Here is a 25,222-nt window from a genome sequence, read left to right as displayed (position 1 = left end):
GCCTTTCTTGGATGGTTGCGATTGAAACTCTGTCTGGCCTTGACAATCCATCGAATAACCAGTAACATACCCTTTCTGTTTTCTGTACAAGTTTCTTCTAACTGGTCTCTGCTGGGAGAACAGCTTGAACATCATACTGGGACTGCATAATAATATCACATGTCGCCACTCATGCCTTTTTCTTGACTTTCTGAGTGTGTTTTGTGAAGTTTAATCCTCTGTCGAAAAGGACTCCTGTGTACTTGATGACTTCTGACATTCTGTCATTAATATCGTTAATTATTCTTCTCGGGTTAGTACGGTCTGCTGTCTAAAGATGATGAACTGGTATTCTTTATGTTGATCTTTATCTTCCATTTGTCTGTGTAGTCTGCAATTCCTCTTGGTGGTTTTCATGTCTCTCGACAATCTTCATGTTGTTTTTGGCTACAGTGTATGTCTGCATATAGGGCTGAGTTTGTTGTGTCATCAGTGGACAAATCTGAAACAAAAATACTATGTAGTATAGGCATTGTTTAAAAAAAAATAGTTGGTCAACGTAATGAAATTTGTTTGATTCTAATTGAGACAGTCACTCGGTGTCACGACCATTTCTGTCAGGGTTGCAAAGTCACGCGTAACTATGAGAGATCCAAAATGCATAGACACCAAGTTGGATATGACCCTATTCATAACACACCAACTCGCATATACAGAGTGTCCAGAAACTCTACCGACAAACGAAGACAGGAGATTCCTCAGATAATTTTAAGACATTTTAACTCAATATCCTAGTCCGAAAATGCTTCCCAAGAGAGCTAGAGCTCTTTGAAAATGGCATCTTGTAATTAGTTTTTCTTAAATACCTCCAGAACGCTTCCATTTAGAAAAACGAAAATTAGTACACATATTTATCTTCCAGAGATAAATCTATTCCATCCATTGCGAATTTCTAGTACCGGTCATATGCGTCCGTTTTGGGTAGGGCAACGGTTATTTTATCGCATAACTCTTTTTTCTTTAAGTCTTAAGCACTTTTGACTCTGGATTTTTAAATTATGAGTAATTTTAGTACAACAAGGTACTCTTGCTTTAAGTCGATAGGATACACCATTTTCTAGAAAAATCAATTTGAAAATTTTTCGTTTTTTGAATTCCCAAAAAAAATAAAAAAAAAAACTATTTGAAAAATCGAAAACTGGTACGTTTATTTATATTCCAGATGTGAATCGATTTCATTAATTGCGAATATCTAGTAACGGTCATATGCGTCCGTTTTTGGTAGGTCAAAGGTTATGTTATCGCATAACTTTTTTGTTTTTAATTTTAAGCATTTTTGGCTCGAGATTATTAAATTATGAGGTAATCTAGTATTAAATGTAACTCTTGCTGTTGGTAAAATGCACCGTTTTATTTTGAAAAATTTTTCATTTTTTTTTAAACTCAAAAAACAAAAAATTTTAAATCGATTTTTCTAGAAAATGGTGTGTCCTACCGACTTAAAGCAAGAGTACCTTTTAGTACTAGAATACCTCACAATTTAATAATCCAGTATCAAAAATGCTTAAAAGTTAAAAACAAAAAAGTTATGCGATAAAATAACCGTTGCCCTACCCAAAACGGACGCCTATAACCGGTACTAGAAATTCGCAATGAATGGAATTGATTTATCTCTGGAAGATAAATATGCGTACCAATTTTCGTTCTTCTAATTAGAAGCGTTTTGGAGGTATTTAAGAAAAACTAATTACAAGACGCCATCTTCAAAGAGCTCTAGCACCCTTAGGAAGCATTTTCGGACTAGGTGAATTGGGTTAAATTGTCTTAAAATTATCTGAGGAATGTCCTGTCTTCGTTTGTCGGTAGAGTTTCTGGACATCCTGTATATTAAGAAAAATAAATATGGAAGAATATATTTAGAAATTGAATAAACGATATCATGCTACTATACATTATACATATAATAGCATGACATCATTAATTCAATTTCTAAATATATTCTTCCATATATATTTATTTTTTTAATATGTATGCGAGTTGGGGTATTATGAATAGGATCGTATCCAACTTGGTGTCTATGCATTTTGACGTTGCGACCCTGACAGAAATTGTGGGGACATCTGGTGACTGTCTCAATTAGAATGAAACAAATTTATTCATTGCGTTGACCAACTATTCTTTTTTAAATAATGGTATCGGTGATGAAATGGGTTGCTGTGAAAGCTTTTAATTTTGATTTTTTTTAGGGAGGCAGCGAAGTATGGACGGCTATCAACCACACTGTCATAGCCTCTTTAGCGTTTCATCCGAACGATAGAGTGTTAGCTATAGCCACCGGCAACTGTGTACATTTCTGGGATTGGAGTAAACCGGATCCCTTTGCCAGTCGTTCAACGTACACCCTAAAAGAAAAGGTAAATGATGCCAATTCCTGATCTACTTACGTATTCATACGATTTTAAAATGTTGTATGGGTTGCATATGCAAGTTCATTTTGAATGAAGTAAAAGACAGACATACTCACAATCATTTATTGTTTTACTTCGACGACTGGTTTCGCTCTCTAAAATATGCAGAGCATCATCAGATCAACGGTTACAAGTAAACTAAATGCTACAAATAAAAAACCAGAGTTAGAACATTGTCTGGGCAAGTTCTTGAGGGTAGAGAGAGAGAGAGAGAGAGAGAGAGAGAGAGAGAGAGAGAGAGAGAGAGAGAGAGAAAGTGGCGAAAGACAACCAACAACTTTGTTGGCTGTCTTTCGCCACTTTTCTCTCTACCCTCAAGACTTGCCCATACACTTGTTAACCTATGCAGCATTGCTCATCTATCAAATAAATTCCCTATTAGCATAATTTGAGCAAGAAGTCATGTTATTGAAATCTTTAGAAATCACTCCTTGAACGGCCTGTAAGTACAACACGTTTACATTGCGCAATCATAGACCACATACATTTGCATGTGTTTTCGGACATATGAGTGTTTACTTGTATGTGTGCGTGCATATACAATACGAAAGTGCGTGCATATACAACACATAAGCAATACGAAACGCAAAAAAAAACGGAAAAACTAGGTCCAGACGAAATACCTGCGGAATTACTGAAATGTCTAGACGATGAAACTCTACCGGTACTACTGGATCTGTTTAATGAAGTATATAAAACCGGAAAAATCCCTCAGGAATGGTTGGTGTCCACCTTTGTAACAATACCAAAAACAATATATGCCAAAGATTGTTCGGACTATAGGACAATATCACTAATAAGCCATACCCTCAAAATATTTCTAAAGGTGATTCATGGAAGATTATACAGAAAGCTAGAATATGATATGGATGATACCCAATTTGGGTTCCGCAAAGGACTTAAAACAAGAGAGGCATTGTTTGCGTTTAATGTCCTCTCTCAAAGATGCTTAGATATGAACCTGGATATTTATTCCTGTTTCATCGACTTCGAAAAAGCGTTCGACAGGGTCCAACATGAAAAACTAATAGAATTATTGAAAAACAGAGATATAGACAGACGAGATTTACGAATTATCATCAATCTGTATTGGAATCAAAAGGCCAATATAAAGATAGAAGAACAAGAATCCGAGAATATTGATATAAAGAGAGGGGTAGACAGGGTTGTGTTCTGTCGCCGCTACTGTTTAACCTGTACAGTGAAGCCATACTTCAGGAAGCGATAGCGGAGCTAAGTGATAGAATCTCTATAAACGGAAGAATAGTAAATAACATAAGATTCGCTGATGACACCGTTATAATGGCAGACACCCTGGAATCGCGACAATAATTGCTAGATAGAATTAACGATTATTGCATTCGATACGGACTAAAAATAATTAAGAAAAAAACTAAATTTATGATTGTCTCAAAAACAGAACATGGAAATGAAAGGTTAATGATAGAGCAAACCCAAATAGAAAAAGTTAAGACATACAAATATCTGGGAACCTGGGTTGATGACAAAAATGACCAAAGCAAAGAAATTAAAGTCCGAATTGAAACTGCAAGGCAAGCATTTATAAAAATGACGACACTGCTTACAAACAAAGACCTTCAGTTGCCTCTCAAATTCAGGGCTCTAAAATGCTACATATTTTCTATATTGCTATACGAAATGGAAGCTTGGACATTGAAGAAACAACACATAAGAAGAATAGAAGCGTTCGAAATGTGGTGTTATAGAAGAATATTGAAAATTCAGTGGGTTCAAAGTATTACCAATGTTGAAGTGCTACGACGTTTAAATAAGGAGTTAGAAATTATGAAAAGTATAAAAACTAGAAAACTGGAATATTTGGGTCACATTACCAGAAGAGAAAAATATGAGTTACTGAGAATTATTATGCAAGGAAGGATCCAAGGAAGAAGACGCATCTCCTGGCTGAGGAACCTTAGAGAATGGTTTAACTGTAGTTCATTACAACTATTCAAAGCAGCAGCCAACAAAGTGACCATAGCCATTATGATATCCAACCTCCGATAGGAGAGGGAACTTTAAGAAGAAGAAGTGCGTGCATATGTGTTTGTCTGTGGTTGTAATTTATATATATTTTTAAATATTGTCTTGATCTTATCTTATAGTATTTGATAACAACCAGACAATGTTTTAACTCTAGTTTTTTATTTGTAGCATTTAGTTTACTTGTAACCATTGACCTGATGATGCTCTGCAAATTTTAGAGGGCGTAACCGGTCGTTGGAGTAAAACAATAAATTATCATGTTAGAGTACGTCTGTCTTTTACTTCACTCATACGATTTTCTTTGCAGGTTCGTTATGTAGCGTTTGATAGCTTAGGTCACAAGTTGATAACAGGTATAGCGAATGGTCCATTGACGAGGTGGGAAATGGTGAGAGCGCCGGTACCGGTACCTAGACAAGATTGGAACGCCAGCCCTTACAGACGACGAATAACCCAACGACTTGCTGACCGGTTCGCTAACCAAAATCAAGTAAGTAACAATCTTTCTCGATTTTTTTGTAGATTTATCCCAAAGAACGTCTTATGTATATACAGTAGAACGTCAATAATCCGGATTAATTGGGACCGGACCCCATCCGGATTATCAAATTATCCGGATTATCGAAATTATCTAAAAAAAAAAGAATGTGTGTGTACTTTGTACGCACGTAAGAAGTTATACTTCTATTATATGATTTAAACGAAATTAATATACTTTTTTTTTATATTTTATTTAAATATTAAACTAATTTATACTTACTACTTCTCAAACATTTTTATTAAAACACTGCCAAAAATTAAAATAATAAAAGAATAAAACACACACAAATACATTAAAAATGCCACAAATGATTTCTGAACATTAATTGTCGGAAATTTTTTTAACTAAATACGTATTTTCTGAAAATAAAATTATATAATAAATATACTTACAATCATAAAATGTATAAAAAAAAATAAAAAAATAAAAGTTTTTATTGGGATTCGAACCAGCTATCAGCGTGGTTGGTATATTGGGGTTCATTCGCCTTAAACGCTTCGCCACGGAGGCAATGTGTCATTATGTGCGAAGATCGACTAACATAAACGGATTAAGCTTTTGACATTTTTGAATTAAATTAAATTATTTTGATTTTGAATTGAAATGATTTAGAATTGAAAAAATACAACAAAACATAGAGTAAGAAAACAATATATTAGGTGAACATTGTTAGAAATTTTGATGGTAATCAAATTATGTAAATAAAAGTATTACATACTATGTATTTTGGTAGGTTCAAATAGGTAGGTACCTATGATACATTTACAATTATTACGTACCTGTTGCTTTTAAAAACTATTTAAATGTCACTACAATTATAAACTTTTTTGTTTCTGTCCTCACAACAATAAAACTAATATATTATACATTTGTTTACCTTCATATTGAACAATTATTTATTATTGACAGATTATTTCAACACCCAATCAGAATAACGACTAATACCATACTGTCGGTGTGCGCATGCGCGCAGATCAATATAAATTCACCCTCCATCTCAATCGCGCCTAAAGCAGTATAACTTCAAAAAAGGCCAGTATACACATTTATATACAACGAACATTTTAAAATTTCATATTTTCTCTTATATAGTCAAGTGTCTAGAGGTAAAGTTAATCAAAACATTTTTTTATGTTCAAACACTGTATTGTAATTTATTTATAGCAACATCTGTAAGTACAGTAAAAACATTAGACACTATTTGAGCTTTTAAAAAAATGGGTAAAAGGTTTTTGAATTGCAGTAGAGGTTGGTTTTTTCGCAGCGAAGTTCTAAATTCGTTTTAAAAGAATCTGATATTTTTGCTAGATACAAATCCGGATTATTGACGGTCCGGATTTTTGACGTCCGGATTATCGACGTTCTACTGTACACATACACAATTACGAAAAATGTATCTTCTTCTTCCTTCTTGTATGTAGGCTTTAAGGCCTGTTTCTTCTTCAATATTAGCTTCCTAAATTGTTTAAATTATCGCACCATCTTTTTCTTGGTCTGCCAATACTTCGTCCATTTGATGACTTACCTCGTGCTATTCGTACTATCCTATCCTCTGCCATTCTACTAATGTGTTCGTTCCACTCCTGTTTCCGTTTTGTCACCCATTCATTTATGTCTTCTACATTGCATGCTCTTCTTATGTTTTCGCTTCTCTCCCTATCCAACAGACTTTTCCCTGATACTCGTCGAAGTATTTTCATCTCTGTTGTTTCTAGTAGTCGTTTTGTTTTAGATGTGTCAGGTCTTGTCTCCGCCGTGTATTTCAATATAGGTCTAATTACTGCTTTATAGATTCTTGCTTTTAAAAAATCCACGAGGAAAATAAACTTCCTGTAGTATACGGTAGATTCCATGTCAAATCACTCAGGCAAAAAATTTTGGATCTCCGATTTGTCTGAAAATTGGTATATAGCTTCTGCGGGACGTAAAAATAAGATATTTAAGGTCAAAAAATCTTCTTCTTTTTTTCTCAAAATGTTATTTTATGCGATTTTACAGTGATTTGGTGTTTATTTAAACAAATTTGCATTTTCTGTCGTAAAGTATCGATAAAAAACATAATATTTTAATAGAAAGGACTCAAAAATGTCATTATATGGCATTATAACAAGTTATTTTGAATATAACAAGTTTTTGATCAATTTTATAGTGTAAAAAGCGTTAAAATACCGTTTATTGCATTTTCCTCCATTCCCAAAATACATTATCATCGATTTGGCTGAAAATTTGCCCACAGATAGCCAAAAGATAGGACTTTAAGTGGTTAGAAGGATTTGAATTATATACCAAAAAAGTTACATGCAGTAATATCAGACTCAAAATTATATATTAGTCCAGTCGGGATAGCATTTGACCTTGAATGCCGAGCTGCCCAAAATTTTATTTTTCTGATCTTTAGGGGAGTCAATAGTAGCCTAAATTTAAAATCACGAATGAATTCCTCCGTTACGTTAGCAGCCATCTTGATTTTAAAGGAGAACCTGTTTGCTCAATATCTCCGCCATTTTTAAATTTTCGACAAAAATGGTAGGAACTGAAATTGTTCCAAATAAATCGTATTTACAATTATTACAATTTCTTTTTAACAATTTTTGTCGTGAGGTCGATATTTTCGAGTTAATTGTACTTACAGTAGACGCCTTTATTTTTGACTATAATATTGCATGTAACTTTTTTGGTATTGTAATATAATTCAAATCCTTCTCACCACTTAAAGTCCTATGTTTTGTCTATCTGTGGGCAAATTTTCAGCCAAATCGATTATGATGTATTTTGGGAATGGAGAAAAATGTAAAAAACGGTATTTTAACGTTTTCTACACTATAAAATTTGATCAAAAGCTTGTTTTGAATCAAAGTAACTTGTTATAATGACATTTTTGAGTCCCTTCTATTAAAATATTATGTTTTCCATTGATGCTTTACGATAGAAAATGCAAATTTGTATACCAAATGTATTCGCGGTGTGCAAGTACTTGGAAAGGGAAACGAGAAACGACCGTGCGCGAGTCGCGGAGAAATATTGCAACTATCTTAAATAATTCATATTGTCAATTGAAATTGTCAAATTGACGTATATTTCATACCTTCTGTCATTGAAGCAGAAACATTATATATTGCTCCACAATATTGATATGATATGCAATTATTATATAAAGGTAAATTTAATTAATTGTATTTTGCTTGCAGTACTGCATTTTAATAACTAATTTTATTTACTACATACAATTGATTATGTTTGCATAACATAACCTGCATCTTATTTTTTCTTCTTATTATTTTTTTGGACTATGGCCTTGACAATTATCCAGCAACCAGGACTAATATAATTGGCCAATATAATTAAAAGTGCGAATAAAAGTACAGAGCGTAGAAATAGAGGTCGCTTTGCCGAACTTGCACGGTCCCAATACCAAAATGGTGTTTGAACACCAAATCACTGTAAAATCGCATAAAATAACATTTTGAGAAAAAAATAAGAAGAAAATTTTTTGACCTTAAATATCTTATTTTTACGTCCCGTAGAAGCTATATACCAATTTTCAGACAAAACGGAGGTCCAAAATTTTTTTTGCTCCAAAATTGAGTGATTTGAAATGGAATGGCCCATACCATAAATCACAAAAATACCAGGTTTTTGTAAAAGGTATATTTTAAAATGCCCTAAATAAGGGTCACAATACAAAACGTTTTCGGATTAAGAAATCCACCATCAGTGTTTAAAAGCCAAAAATTGCATGCCTGAGTGTCCAATATCAAACATTCATTATTCATATCCGATATTGAACAGTATATTTTTATCACCCCGTGTATGACATGAACCAATTTGTTATTATATAATTACATGTACGGGTCTCTAATTTAGTTCACGAATTATAAATTGTAAATAATAATTCGGGCAATTGCATTATTTAATTTGATGATCAAATATATTTCTTTGTTCTCAATATTTGTAAATATACTCAGCGCGTGGCTTGACACCAATACTAAGTGCCACCGCTGAGAAAGAATACACATTTAGAATCATTCTCAAGAATCACTTCGATCAGGCCAGAGGTGCCTCTAACTTCATTCCTTCATACATTCAATATGTAGCAAATAGAGTCTTCAACTGAAACGCGAATAAGACATAAGTCAGTACTCAAAGTTCTCCCGGGGTAACCACCCTTAGTGTAGGTCTCATTAATAAATTCTCGCATTACTATTTGGTGTTTCCATTCTCTCTGAAGAACAGCCTCCACTGAGCCCCACGAAATTTATACACTGAGCCACCAAAATGTATTGGGTAAAAACCCTTTAAATGTAAACGATTAAGTTGTTTTACATATTTATATAAAATTCATGTGCTGTTAAAGATATGCCTGGATGTTACCCAGGGCAACACAGGACTCATCCCACGTGGTTGGAATTTTTTTTTTTGGAGAAAACCTCACATATTGGATTTCAATGGCCAACTAGTAAATACAGAAATGGAAAACAACTTAATCGTTTACATTTAAAGGGTTTTTACCCAATACATTTTGGTGGCTCAGGCATGCAATTTTTGACTTTTAATCACTGATGATGGATTTCTTAATCCGAAAACGTTTTGTATTGTGACCCTTATTTAGGGCATTTTAAAATATACCTTATACAAAAACCTGGTATTTTTATTCTTGCTTTTGTGTCTTGTGTTAGATGTTTGTTCTTCCAGATTGTGTCATTAAGAGATCCCGCCGGTTTACTTGCTTTTAAGCTTTGTTGTACTTCTTCTTCAACATCTCCGTAACTAGTTATATCTATTCCCAGATATCTAAACCTTGCTTCCTGCTTTATTATTTTTCTCCATCAATTTCAATTTTACATCGTAGTGGGTATTTAGATGTTGTCATACATTTGGTTTTTTTCTGCTAATATTATTATATTGTATTTCTTGGCTGTTGTATTGAAGATGCGTGTTAATCTTTGGAGATCGTCTTCTGTCTCGGCGATTAATGCGGCGTCGTCTGCATAACATAATATGTATTTGTATTTCCTTGTTCCTCATTCTTTAACCATGCCTTCCACTTTCAGCCTTCCAGCTCCGATGCTACCACAACTACAAACCCCAGAGACTCTTTAAGCTATCCCGAGAGAGAAAGAAGAATCTCAATGTGCTACAGAACTCTAGTAAAAGAATATGAACAATTAGTTCATAGGTATCTCCAGCTCTACAGATCTCCCACAATGGTAAGTGTCTTAATTATTTCCCAGGGATGATTGTATCGTCGATTTTTACAGATTGATAGAGGCACAGATCCAATGGAGCCTGATTTGTGGTTTAACAACAGCGGTACCCAAACATCCGAATCGCAAGCCAGCACCAGCGACACGTCACAGCCAAGTACCAGTGGTACTGCACAAAATCGCCCTAGATCTGGCGTTTTCGAACCTATCGCCAGCAGTAGCTCCAGACCTAGCACCAGTAGTGCTACCGCCGGTCCAATTGGTCGGAGCAGTAGTGGTACCTCTGGATATAGCAGTGATGGTAGTCCTAGACCTGGTAGTAGTGGCCTAGTAGTAGTAGCTAGACCCTCTAGACCCATTACGTTTGCTACTAGTGCATCTGGACCTAGCACTAGCGGTGGTACCGCTGAAACTCAATCGTCTAAAACACCAGCCGAGAGGGTTTTGGACGAAACTTTGCCCGGTAGTTCCGGTAGCACAAGACATGTCGATTCAGTGACTGGTAAGTAAAGTACTAGGTTGTTCAATAAGTTTTGCGGTTCAATAAGAGAGGGCGTTGCTACTAGACTATTTTTTTGTTATGTTGATACCTACTCTCTTCATATGAACAGGTGTGAAGTTTCATTTCAATCTGTCAATTCATTTTTTGTTTACAAGCCATTTAGTATTGACGTGTCACAGTATTTTTTACAATTGAAACAATCAAGTGTCGTGCACTAATTGAATTTTTATTTTTGGATGGTTTAAAAGCAAAGGATATTTATGAACAAATAATGTTGAAAGTGTATAAGGACTCTTTGCCTTCAATTAGTACAGTAGAAAGATCGATTGATGAATCTATACGTGGTCGTACAAGCCTTGAAGATGATCTACGTTGTAACGGTACGAAAATCATTATCATTTTCGCTTCACCCTGTATTCTAAATTCGTTAAAATCATGTTTGCGTTTCAGAGAAATATTGTTGAATTCTCACAAATCTATCGCTTTAGAAATTGTACTGTGTATTGCGTGAAGTTTAGGTTTTTCGTTTCTCACGATATTGGATCAATCATCGGCAGAAATGCTTGTTTCTCGTGAATAGATAAGTTTTATAATACAGTACAATTTCTAAAGTGATAGATTTGTGAGAATTCAACAATCTTTCTCTGAAACACAAACATGATTTTAACGAATTTAGAATACAGGGTGAAGCGAAAATGATAATGATTTTCGTACCGTTACAACGTCAAGGACAAAAACAGCAACAACACCAGAAATCGTAAAAAAATACAGGATATGGTATTGGAAAATCGTCAAGTGACTGAAAGAGATTTAGTAACAGCCTAGGCATCTTATTGGGCGGTGTAAGCAATATTTTGACTGAAGTATTGGGTTTCAGGAAGCTATGTCACAATAGGTGCCGCATTTGCTAATAAGGGAACAAAAACACATTCGAATGCGACTTGTATCAGCAACATTTAGAGCGTTTTCGACTGGATAAAGTAGATATTGTGCATCGATTTATCACTATGGATGAGACTTGGGTCTATCACCATGATCTTGAATCAAAACAAAAGGCTAAAGAGTGGTTTGAATCTGGTTCATCTGCTCCGAAACGACTCAGTGTCCAGAAATCGGCAAAGAAGGTATTAGCATCAGTTTTTTGTGATGTGAGAGGAATTTTGTTTGTAGATTACTTGCAAACTGATGAAACAATAAATTATAGATATTATTGTAACCTTTTAGAGCAGCTTAAGAGTAAACAGTAGCGATCAACAGGTAGCAACAAAATATAACTTCGGGAGATAGTATCATAAACTTTGGCAGCAGTGGTAATCTTTGACATTATGTAAGATTAATATTTTGACAATTTCATAGTCGCGCTAAATGGAAGTAATAGAAAACGATTTTATTATTGATAAATAGATATTTATAAAAATAAACCAAAATGGGTGAAAATTTTATGTTCAGATAGGTATTTAGAAAGGTATTTGCATGAAATATCTAATAATAAAACAATAATACGACAGATCCTTGAAAAAACAAGTGAACATAACATCGACACACATCATCTCTTCATAGACTTCGAAAGCGCATATGACAATATAAACCGAGAATTCTTAATAAAAGCAATGAAAGAATTTAATATACCAACACAACTAATAGAACTGATAAAAGAATCTCTAAAAGTAGAAAGTAAAATCCGGAAAAAAAAGGAACTAACGGAAACAATAGATGTGAAAAAGGGACTACGCCAGGGAGACGCTCTATCATGCATCTTGTTCAACATTGTACTCGAGAAAATAATGAGGGACACAACAGTCAATACTCGAGGAACAATAATTAATAAAAGCGTGCAAATACTAGCATTTGCAGATGATGTTGACATAATCGCAAGATCAAGAAGAGAAATGATAGAGGCATTCAATCAGATAGAACGAGCTGCACAAAATAGTGGCCTAAAAATCAACCAGAACAAAACAAAATATATGCAGGTAAGTAAAAACACAGAAATAAGGCAGCCACAAAATATAACAATAGGAGAATACAACATTGAGGGGGTAAAAAACTTTACATACTTGGGATCCCTAGTCACATCTGATAATAACGTAGCAGAGGAAGTGAAGAGGCGAATATTTATTGCCAATAAAAGTTATCATGGCTTAATTCGGCAACTAAGATCAGACAACGTCGCAAGGAAAACAAAATGCCAAATATACAAAACCCTAATAAGACCGGTACTCACATACGGCTCAGAAACCTGGACACTCACTAAAAGAGAGGAAACATTGCTAGCCACCTTTGAAAGAAAAATCTTGCGACACATATATAAGGGCACAAAAGAAAATGGAATTTGGCGAAGAAGGTACAACTTTGAACTATACGAAATATACCAGGATCCAGATATCATAACATTCATTAAAATAGGACGGCTGCGTTGGATGGGACATGTAGAAAGAATGGAAGAAGGCGAAATACCAAACAAAATATTCAAACAGATGCCAGTAGGAAAAAGAACAAGAGGAAGACCGAAGCTGAGATATTTAGAACAAATAGAAAATGATATAAAAACCTTAAAAATAAAAAACTGGAGAAAAAAAGCACGAAACAGATCAGAGTGGAGAAGAATCCTGGAACAGGCCAAGACCCAGAAAGGGCTGTAGAGCCAATGATGATGTTGATTGTAACCTTTTAGAGCAGCTTAAGAGTAAACAGTAGCGATCAACAGGTAGCAACAAAATATAACTTCCGGAGATAGTATCATAAACTTTGGCAGCAGTGGTAATCTTTGACATTATGTAAGATTAATATTTTGACAATTTCATAGTCGCGCTAAATGGAAGTAATAGAAAACGATTTTATTATTGATAAATAGATATTTATAAAAATAAACCAAAATGGGTGAAAATTTTATGTTAAGATAGGTATTTAGAAAGGTATTTGCATGAAATATCTAATAATAAAACATAATAAATAATCATTTTTTGTTGTGAAGCGAAACAAATATCGATTTTCGCATAATTTTGGTACGGTTTTTAATGGACTTTTTCTTGGAAGGTTTCACTTTATTTTTTTTTTATTTAAAAAAAAAAGTTTCACTTTATTTTTCGTTTGATTTACTTTTTCCATTTTGTTAAACTATTGATAATATTTTTAGAATAAAAAATCCTCCTAAAACTTTATATACTCGCATTAGAATTCGAAATATGTATTTTTACGTAAAATATACTTACCTACATATAACTAAAACTCACAATTAACAACAATCTATTCTTTCAAAGAGGCCAACAACTTATACAACAACAACAAATATATAATAAATTAACTATCAATAAACACTACTTTCCTATGAAACAACAAAAACGAATTCTTAAATTAACACACTACTGCACTGAACAGATATCGATAAAGGTGACAGAACAGATTAGACAAAATCTGACGCAGGTTTGTCAAAATGACAGTGATTATTTCATTCATAGGAGATTCTGACCAATAGAAAGCTACAGAAATCTAAATTAAATTGATAATTTTTGATAATTGCCCGTCGTCAAGTATATTACGTCAGATGCCCTTCGTTGCTATGAAAGTGATAAATATAAAACTTTCAAGCGTCAAATATTTATAACAACTGTGTGTTTAATTGTACTAATTTGTACTTACATAAATAAATTACAATAACATTTTGGTTTTGAACAGTTTTATTCATGAAATAATCGCAACAAATTGAACTCGATCTCTAAAATTAATATAGAATTTTTGCCCTCGTGACACTGACATAATTTCACTCGCCTTCGGCTCGTGAAATTAAAACTGTCACTCGGGAAATATTCAATAATTTTAGAGCTCTTGTGCAATTACTACTGATAATTTCTCTATGTTGCCTAATTAGTTTATTAGTTATAATATGTTCGATTTCTTGATAGAAATAAAAAATTTTAGTAGTTCCAAGACTACACAAAATCTAGGCATGGGATAAAAAAGTTTATTTGAAGAAAGTTTTTTTTTTCTTCTTAATGGCGGTACAGGCTCCTTTTTTCAATATTTTATTTAGTTATAGAGTAATTTCCACGTTCTAACATATTTCTGAAATTGGGCTCTGTACCGCCATTCTTTATTATATTACGAATATGTGTGCCAAATATCTAGCCAAAATATTCAAAATAAGAGCCGCGATCTTGGAACGCGTTTGTTGCTACCTGTTGATCGCTACTATAGCCTCTTAAGGAAATAATTCGTGAAAAAAGTCCCGATTTGCAGAAGTAAAAAAATTGTGTTTTTTTATCGAACCACAAAACTTATTGAACGTAGCTCTAGCATTATTAGTCCGTTCACTAACGGTAAAATATTGCAAAACCTATAAATTTTAAAGAACCGCTTAGATTGACATGAAATTTGGCATATACATAGGTAACATGTCCAAGAAGAAAAGTGATATTGTGCCGATGTGTACTTTTGCCATGGGGGTGACTTTCACCTCTTCTCGGAGGTGAAAAATATATGTTCAGAATAAGTCCGGAAATAAATAAACTTACTAATTCTAAGCAACTTTTGTTCTATACAATTTTTTCACTTAGTTAATACTTTTCGAGCTATATGCGAGTAAATATGTTCATTTTTCAACAAAAAATCACGTTTTTAGGTGGTTTTTTGCAAATAACTCACTTTTACGCTCAAAATCAAGTCGGTCCCTTTTTTTTTTGGTAAAAAAATCGTGAAAATCACCCCCTAATTAGTATCCCAAATGAAATTAATCGTTACCACTTTACAAGTTGATTTACTCGTGTAGGCGGTTGTGTACTCACATTCGTGTAGGTAGTTGATTTACAGCGGTTCTCATTCTGTGGTACATGTACCACTGGTGGCAAATATCATTATTTGCGGTGGTACACAAAACACACAAAAAATTAAAATAGTAGTACTTAGTAAGTCTTGATAATACAATGTAAAAATATAGGTAGTACCAAAAATAATAAAAAGAACTGTACATGGCTCAAAAAGGTTGAGAACCGTTGGTTTATATGATCTGTAAGTTTTAACGGTTCAAAATGCTTTCTTTTGAAGAGGCTGTAGTTGAAAGGGCTTGAACTAGTCAATAATCACGAGTGTATGCAAATTTTGAACAGCAATATCGTAACCAATTTTTGCCTTGCAGAAAAACAAAAAATCCAAAATATTCAGAAAAGCAAGATCTACATTTTTTTACTCTTTGTGATTTTTGGTATCACTAATAAATTTTAAGTTATTTTGAAAAATAGCATTTTTCTGATAATTAATAATTTAAAAAAATATATTTTAAAACCATATTTAAAAAAAAATAAGCCTCTGAACCGATGAAACCTACAGATCATATAAATAATACATAATTAAGTAAAGTAACTTGTGAAGCGCTAACGATTCATTTGATTTAAGATGCTAATTAGGGGGTGATTTCCCGAGTTTTTTTGACCATTAAAAAAGAGACCAACTTTATTTTGAGTGTAACTTACTTACTTTTGACGTTAGAAACTAAAAAAAAACATTATTAAATATTTTTTTAAACACTTCAGAAAAAGTTGAAATGAGTTTTCCCCAAAAAGTTCGTAATTTTTAGATTATTTCACGTTGAAATATTCGCTTTGAAATTTGACGCGATATGAACCTATTTTTGATTAGCTACAACTTTGCTTGTGTTGGGTCTAGACTAGTCTAGAGAGTTCTTACATACACCGTTTGTTTCACTTTTTTAGAAGCTATATTTTTGCTAAAAATGCGTTTTTCGATAAAATACTTAATTTTTGAGTTATTTGCAAAAACCGCCCAAAAACGTGTTTTTTGTGTTGAAAAATGAACATATCTACTCGCAAATAACTCGAAAAGTACCTATTAACTTAGTGAAAAAATGCTATAGAAGAAAAGTTACTTAGAATCAGTCGGTTTATCCATTTCCGGACTTATTTTGAACGTATATTTTTTAACCCCCGAGAAGGGGTAAAACACGCCCCCAGGGCAGAAGCATACATCGGTACAATATCACTTTTCTTCTTTGACATGTTAGCCACGTGTATGCCAAATTTCATATAAACTCAAGCGGTTCTTTAAAATTTAGAGCAAAAACCGTTTCAATGTACTATAGGTTTGTTCCCACACAACGAGAACCGTCATATAACGATCACGTTACTATAAAATAATACGTTCCATGCGTTCTGTGTCTGTATATCGTGCGTTCCATCGGTTATTTTGTTTACTGCGCAGGACGGTGATCGTTACATGAACGGTTTCTCGTTGTGTTGGAACAAACCTTATATCGACTTATTGTAACTCTCGTTTCAGAACCTTCTCCTAGCGCTTCTCAGAAATCGGCTCACAATCTTCTAACTCCGAGCAGAATGTTTTCGGTGATAAAAAAACCGAGCACCCTAATCAGAGGTACTCAAACGTCGGAATCGCGGAAGCACAAAGCGGAAGACGCTAATGAACCCAAGGAGAAACGCCTTAAGAAGAGCAACGGAACAAAAAGTAAATCTTCGAAGAAGAGCAGCAAAGACGGAAAGACTAATTCGGCGCAGACGCAAACGTCAACTGTTAGGAAGGAGTTTCCTATTAATGATGACAGAGATGGCGCTGTTATATCTAATGATAGAGTTTCTACTGGGAGTTTGTCGGAGTTTAGGATGAGAAGTCAAACGGACGACGTTAGGGGTAAGTTATATATGTTTTTTATATATATTTTTTGTTCTGTTCGGTATTAAGGGGAAGGTATGGTTTGAAATCAACATTTCAAGCACATTTTTGTGATTTTTATTAAACTATTCGCTCCGTGCATGAGTTACGCGACACCTAGCGTAGTCCCCTGAAGTTTTTGGCGAATACAATTTGACGTTAATGTAATATTTAAACAAATACATTTTTTGTAAAAAAAATGTATTTGTAGGTTATGTACATTTGACCTACGGGTTTATAAAAGTTTTGTTCGTGGAGACAGTCAATGACTTGTTTCTGACTGTTTCGCACGCGCAGTTCCATTTTCAAGCACTTAAAAACTTAACTGTGTATGCGAATCAGTCAGAAACCAATCATGGACTGGTCCAGGAACAAAGCTTTTAAATAGAAAAGTTTGGTAAAGCCTCAACTATGCGTGTAAATTTTTTGAAACTTTTAAATTGAACAAAAACGAAAAAATAACGTTTTTTCGGGATAGGGGAGAGTGAGCTAAAATTGCGCTGAGTCTTATTATTTTCTGTTATTTTCTACAAACTATGTGTATTATAGAAGCAGGTCCAAGTGGTTTGAACAGACAAGAGAGCACCGAAACCGAAGAAGAAATCAATTCAGAGCCAAATCCTTCCACATCGACCAGAGAGTCAAGCAGAGATGCCAACAGAACGGTCACAGACGAGTTATTGTCCAATATCAAAAGAAACGCCGAAGCTGAGGTTAGAAATAGGATATTACCGATAATTAGGTCGCTACCAGCTCCAGACCGACCAGAATTAATAAGGTAAGACAATCGAAATATTATATTAATTTATACAGTGTTTGCTTCCACGATAAGCTTCTTCTATCTTCATAAAGAATGTATTGACCATAGATGAATCCCATACCACTGCAAAGTCAATCACACTATTTCCTTCATGATTTCTTATTCCCATCCCAAAACCCAAATGAAGTCTTTCTATTTCTACTCTTTCTCTATCAATATGTCCATTAAAATCACCTCCAATAACATTTTTCGTCTACAGGAATCTCGAGCATCTCACAATCAAGACAAAATTCTTCCTTTTCCTGTTCTCTAAACAAAAATGCCAATTATTTAATTATTGACGAAAGTTGCATTTCACTCAGCATGTAATATCAATTTTTATGGTTAAATTCTATAATATGAAACTTAAATCCGCGTGATAACTGTATTGGCTTGTATTTTACAAGTTTTTAGCGATTTGTGAAAAACAAACATTTTGGAGAAAGCGAGTTTTGATTCTATACCCCTCATTTATAGTAACTGTATTTCAGGTTATTCGAAAACAACCGGGAGCATGTCAAGAAGAGGTTCAAACAGATGTATCCACAATTTTTACGAAAAACAGGTCGAAGGCATTTTACTTGTTTCGGAAGCTCATCTGAAAGTAGTAGTTCAGAAGAAGAAACGAACAACAATCAAAATCATCGTCTTTCTTAGTAAGTAATTACATTCGTAGCATATTTCATCGTGTCTCCTGCACAGAGCTGCGGTACTGATTTCCGACAGTATTTAAAAATGTACCTAATTACTTTTAAGTACTTAAGTACTTTACTCAAAGTACTCCAAAAAATACGTGTACTGGAACTTGAACTTTTAAGTATACCGATGAATACTTGTACTTAGTACTTAAACTTGTTTTAAGTATATTTTTACTTGCAATTTAAAAAATAAAAAATACTTAAGTACTCTAATAGTACTTAAGTTCTCGAAATGTACTTAAGTACTCGAAATGTACTTAAGCCCTTCACGAAAAATTCGTAAGTATTACGGATTACTGCAAATATTCTTCAATGTTTTCGATTTAGTGTGGTGTGTGGTAATCATGTTTCGACAAGTATTTTCTTGAATTATTCGTGAAATTCTGAACCGCACGGACGGGAAGCGACAACAGAAAAGATCTTTTTTATGGTTTGTTTTTAAACCAAGAGGAGTGATCCAAATTTACCGCGCTGTAATGCTAGTTTGTAATTGGTCCAACAACAGGCAAGTTTACTCCACTGTTATAAAATTTTGACACTAATGACATTTATCAAATTTTGACAGTACATATTGGCGTTTGATAGGGTAATTAAGTTATATCGGTGATTTTTTGTGTTTTCTGTATTATTCCTTTAATTTTTAGATTTTAGTCTGATTTTATATAAAAAGCAGTTGTTTTTAGAACTCTTTAGCGACGTATTAATATAATATAAAATTTATGAATTACCATTGTGGGCCTAAATGATCGACCAGAAAAGAAGATGTATTTGGAGATATTTCTTGTGACTTTCTTGGGTGTGAATCTGTCTTTTTAGTTTACTCCTCCTGGTTAAAAAATAAACATAGTTGATTTTGAATTTTATTCCCTATACATAATCTGCAAAGTTTAGTAGTTAATTAAGAATAATAGAATTTTTATTGTAGAATAACTGTCCGAGCCACTTTTCACAAGTTGTAATTTTTCGCGAGCCGCAATCAAATACGTATTCAAAAAGTATGTAAAGAATGTATTTAAAATTTTTTAACAGAACTTTTACTTGCTGAAAACCGAAATAAAATTACGAAATATTAAAACTTAATTACATTTTTGTTTTCCTTTTTTTGATAATTCTTTACAATTTGGTGATTAATTTGTGGCACTACTTCTCAGTAATTATTTTAGATGCTGGTTAGGTAATACTGATAGGTGTTACGAGTTCACGAATTATAAAATGGAATAAAATGGTCCACACAAGTACGTTGTTCCTAATATACAGGGTGTAACAAAAATACAGGTCATAAATTAAATCACATATTCTGGGACCCAAAATAGTTCGAATGAACCTAACTTACCTTAGTACAAATATGCACAGAAAAAAAGTTATAGCCCTTTGAAGTTACAAAATAAAAATCGATTTTTTCCAATATATCGAAAACTATTAGAGATTTTCTATCGAAAATAGATATGTGGCATTCTTATGACAGGATCATCTTAAAAAAAAATTATAGTTCAATTTGTGCTCCCCATAAAAATTTTATGGGGGTTTTGTTCCCTTAAACCCCCCAAACTTTTCTGTACGTTTCAATTAAATTATTATTGTGATACCATTAGTTAAATTCAATATTTTTTAAACTTTTTTGGCTCTTCATATTTTTTCGATAAGGCAGTTTTTATCGAGTTGCAGCTTCTTTTTTAATATGTTTACATAAAAATTTTATGGGGGTTTTGTTCCTTTAAACCCCCCAAATGTTTGTGTACGCTCCAATTAAACTATTACTGCGATACCATTAGTTAAACAAAATGTTTTTAAAACTTTTTTGCCTCTTTGTATTTTTTCGAGAAGGCAACTTTTATTGAGATATGTCTTCTTTTTTAATACGGTTCAAAATATACCTAAAAATGTAAATCATACAATAATTTTTCATATTATTACCAAGTATCCATAATCGTACATATATAAATATGTGGTGGATTTGACAAATATTCAAAATATCTCGATAAAAACTGACTTTTCGAAAAAGTACTAAGAACCAAAAAAGTTTTAGAAATATTGTGTTTAAGTAATGGTACTACAATAATAATTTAATTGGAACGTACACAAAAGTTTGGGGGGTTTAAAGGAACTAAACCCCCATAAAATTTTTATAGGGTGTCCAAATTTCCCTATAATTTTTTCTTGAGATGCTACTGTCATAAGAATGTTATATGTCCATTTTCAATAAAAAAACTTTAATAGTTTTCGATATATTGAAAAAAATCGATTTTCATTTTGTAACTTCAAAGGGTTGTAACTTTTTTTATATGCACATTTGTACTAAGGTAAGTTAGGTTCAATCAAACTATTTTTGGTCCCAGAATATGGGGTTAAATTTATGACCTGTATTTTCGTTACACCCTGTATAAATAATTCGACAAGCATCCTTTTTTAGGGTACCTACTTGGATTCTGGTACAAATTTCCAAAATTCGGTATTCGGCGTCGACTTATAGTTTTATTTTCGAGCTTGATCTTCTTGCGTCTCTATTAATTTTAATTCTCCAGATGTTGTTTGGGTCATATATTGGTAATAATAAAAAATTCTACTTATGAACTATGTTCATTTCAAATGAATTCAGAAAAAAATGAAGAGACGATTTAACATATTTTAAGTCTTCAAATCTATTTTGGAGTTCGGTTAATATTCCTTCCGGCTTTTTTATATACCTACTCGTTAAGTTTTTCTAGTTTAATATTGTAAAAAAAAATTTTAAGTCGAGTAAAATGACTAAAATGTAAAATGTATACCTAATCCAAATTACAAATTATCCGTAGCAAGAGTTATAAAAAAATTCGGTCTGGATTCGGTTGATTACTGACTTTTACATTGCGCCACTCTTATGTAATGTTCGTTAGCGCAGTTTTCGATGTGTCATATCATTCTTATCTTGGATGGAAATGGAATTTGTTACAAAGTCTTTCATGTTTGTTGTCAGTAAATTAAAAGACATTTTGAAACACATATGGAACGATAATAATTTTTTAAAATCATATCTAATACAAAATTGAAAAATAACTCGGGTACAATCGAGAGCCACAAGTAATCCTTTAAAGAGCCGCATGTGGCTCGCGAGCCGCAGTTTGGCCACCCCTGAATTATTAATTTATTTGATTTTCTAATGATTTTAACAAACATTGTTGTTTCGTTCTTTAGAACTCGTCAGCCAGGTTTCCTGTATCCAACAAATAAATATTATTATAATAAAATGTAACTATTATTGTAATTTATTTATATGTTCCTTGTTTAAATATCCAGCTCTCCATTTCATGCAACATTATGTGCATATATTTAAGTGTTCTAATCCTTAATTTCAATGAAATGTTCCTGTTATATATGAGTTTCTTCACTTTTACACAAGTACTTAGAACAAATGTGTCAGCTTGTAATTGAACTCTGTATTTAAGCACCAAATATTTTAAATGTAGGTACTTAGAACACAAATCGGTTACTTAATACTTAGTACTTAAACTTACTGTTTTCAAGTACTACTTAACCGAAATACTTAAGTACTTATTTATTCTTGGTACTGGTACTTATACTTAGTTCCACTTTGAATAAGTACTGGTACTTAAGACTTCAGTACTTTTTGTCGGTACTTACAACAGCTCTGCTCCTGCATCAAACCTATCGTTTTTCAGTTCTCAAAGACTGCCGTCTACAGATGCTCCTGCAACGAACCCATCCAACTCCAACTCTAATTCTTGTAACGAACTAGAGAGACTAGTTTTTCTTTTAACGGAAATAGATGATAACGGTACTGAGAGAGGGGCTCAAACTTCTAGAGAACGAGATACCCGAAGTAATACCACGGAGGGTAACGGTTCAACTGCAGCACCGAATGCTCCGTTAGACACTGCTTTTGTTGATGATGCTGCTATTCCACCATCTGCCACGGTTACGTTACCTGGATCCAGTGATCTCTCCGAACATAGTCCTGCACAAGGTAAACTTTATTTTAAGTCTAAACAAAATGAATTTAAGTGTGGCGATATTTCAGCTGCTTCCTCAGGCGTTCGGTCTTCTTTTGGGGTCTCTCTCTTAGTATCAAGACCAATATTTGAGACCCACTGAGTTATTGTTCACTGTATACTGCGCGACAGAGGAAACAGGCCACACACCAAGAAATTTTTTCTTTCTATTTTTGAAGATATTCTTCTTTAGCGGCGAATCGATTGAGGGTAAAATTTGATTGATCCGCGCGCATGCGCACACCGACAGTATGGTATTAGTTGTTATACGGGCTCTGATTGGGTGTTGAAATTTTGAAATGATCTGTCAATAATTGTTCAATATGGAGGTTATCGGTAAACAAAAATATTGTATAATATTAGTTTTTATTGATGTGTGGACAGAAATAAAATCAAATTTATAATTATACTGACTTTTTAAATAGTTTTGAAAAGCCGCAGGTACGTAATTCTAAATGTTTCAGTTGGAAATACCTAATAGTTTCAATACCTATCTATTTGGAAAATGTAAACAAAATAATGTAGTTACCTATTAGTAGGCAATGCTTTAATTTACATAATCTGATTACGAACAAACTTTCTACAAATCTTCATCTCATATATCGTTTTCTTACTTTATATTTTGTTGTATTTTATTGCGACACAAATCAAACTAATAATTTTATTAAATTCATATAAATTTATGGTGTAAACGTTTAGTTTGTGTATATTCCCACATGACGTATACGAGAGTTTGGTGCAGTTTGAAATGGCGTCAACCTTCGTACGGCGCGGTAGACGTGAAGTGGGTTCAAGCCCCAAGCAGGTTATTATTTTTTTATTTATTTTTATAGATTTTATAATTTTAAGTATATTATTATATAATTTTTGAAGATATTCTTCTTTTTTGAAAGTGGTAGATAAGAAAGTTAGTTTGATTTTTAAATAAAATAAGTACAAATAACGTTTTAAGTATATTTACTTCGTTTAAATTACCTAATATATAATAGAAGAATATCTTCTTACGTGCGTACAAAGTACACACACATTATTTTTTTTTTATTTATACCAAATTAAATCTATTGTGTTGTGGGAATAAAAAGGAAAGAAGAAGAAGTTGTCAACACATATGGGATTAATAAAGGCTCCGTTGCTCAGAATCGGTTAGAGATGTGGGTGTGGTTCTTTACATTTTCTTATTGGCTGGGAAGTAGATGAATAATAGACAAAAAATAAAAAAGGGAAAATAGCTACTAGAACTAAACTAGGACATAATAGACAAAAAAACGCCACTTTGATCTTTTAGTTTTGAAAGAGAAGACAAAGAAAAACTCTTTAAATAAACCAAACAAGTTAAAATTAACTAAATAAAAATAATTATTTCAAGATAAATATAAATTCAGATAAAGATAAATAAAGATAAGAAAGATAAATAAAACCTACCTTATCATTTCTTACTCAGTTGACCAGAGAGAAGGGAGATGGATAATTTAACAAGCAAACATTATTAAAAATGAATACTATTTATTAAACAAAAAAAATATAAAAAAGAAATTAATGTAAAATAAAGTTGGTACCTTTGTGTCCCTGCAAAAATGTCCTGCAGCTTCCAATGCTAGGTCACTTTTCACTTCACTGGTAGGTACCACAAAAATACACTACTGATGGTACAATTTTTGGAGTATACAGTAGTACATATGTAGTTTGAAAAGTTCAGCAATGTTGTAGTAACAACTTTTAACAAAAAAAAAAACGACTTCATGTCACTACGGTTATTAATAAGAACTGCTTGAGATGAGATATTTAATTAACCATGAACTGCGTTCCAAAAGAACAGGAGGTATTTTCTACACCGAAATAAAAGCCATTGACTACTGACCATCAAACCTTGTAGCCAGATCGATGATCTTCATAATTGCATCTCAATGCCAACTATTCTATTATGAAATATAGATTAGTTTTTATTTGTGTGTTCTCAGATGATGTATGTCTTCTTATAGTTAAAGTTGTTTTTTGTCCTGTTTTTTTTGCAGTTGTTTTTAATGTTTATAATAAATAGCGTAAAAACATTTAAAAAGAGACAAAACTCACATAAATCACGTACACATTTTTTTTTATTTTTGGCTGTAAAATTGTGTGCGTGATTTATGTCAATTTTGTCCCTTTTTAAATGGAGGAAACTGGTTAGGGTTATACTTTTGCAATTTTTAAAATATATTAAGGCAGCGTTCAAGTATTACGTAACGCGATTTTTGACCCCTACCCCCCCTACGTAACGTACTCTAATGGGCGTTTAACTATTGCGTAACGCAGTTTTTGATGATTTTTTTACCCCCCACCTGCGTTACGTAATACTTGAACGGCCCCTTAATAACTTTTGT

The 25,222-nt window shown here is 33.1% G+C and overlaps 1 protein-coding gene across 2 annotated transcripts in view; it reads left to right on the top strand.

Moving 5' to 3' along the window:
* The window catches only part of LOC114330203 (uncharacterized), a 76,769-nt gene that overhangs the window by 9,003 nt on the left and 42,544 nt on the right, over positions 1–25,222 (top strand). For both annotated transcript variants that reach the window (XM_050647799.1, XM_050647798.1), the window contains exons 4-11: positions 2,226–2,393; positions 4,762–4,944; positions 10,047–10,202; positions 10,254–10,701; positions 16,990–17,358; positions 17,929–18,157; positions 18,670–18,834; positions 22,533–22,837. In XM_050647799.1, coding sequence (XP_050503756.1) covers positions 2,226–2,393; positions 4,762–4,944; positions 10,047–10,202; positions 10,254–10,701; positions 16,990–17,358; positions 17,929–18,157; positions 18,670–18,834; positions 22,533–22,837 — 2,023 coding nt within the window. The remainder of the gene's footprint in view (positions 1–2,225; positions 2,394–4,761; positions 4,945–10,046; positions 10,203–10,253; positions 10,702–16,989; positions 17,359–17,928; positions 18,158–18,669; positions 18,835–22,532; positions 22,838–25,222) is intronic.

This window comes from Diabrotica virgifera, chromosome 3 (genome assembly GCF_917563875.1).
Source record: "Diabrotica virgifera virgifera chromosome 3, PGI_DIABVI_V3a".
NCBI classification, from domain to species: Eukaryota; Metazoa; Arthropoda; class Insecta; order Coleoptera; family Chrysomelidae; genus Diabrotica; species Diabrotica virgifera.
The sequence above is the reverse complement of the archived record's forward strand: the minus strand, read 5'-3'. Positions and strand labels throughout refer to the sequence as shown.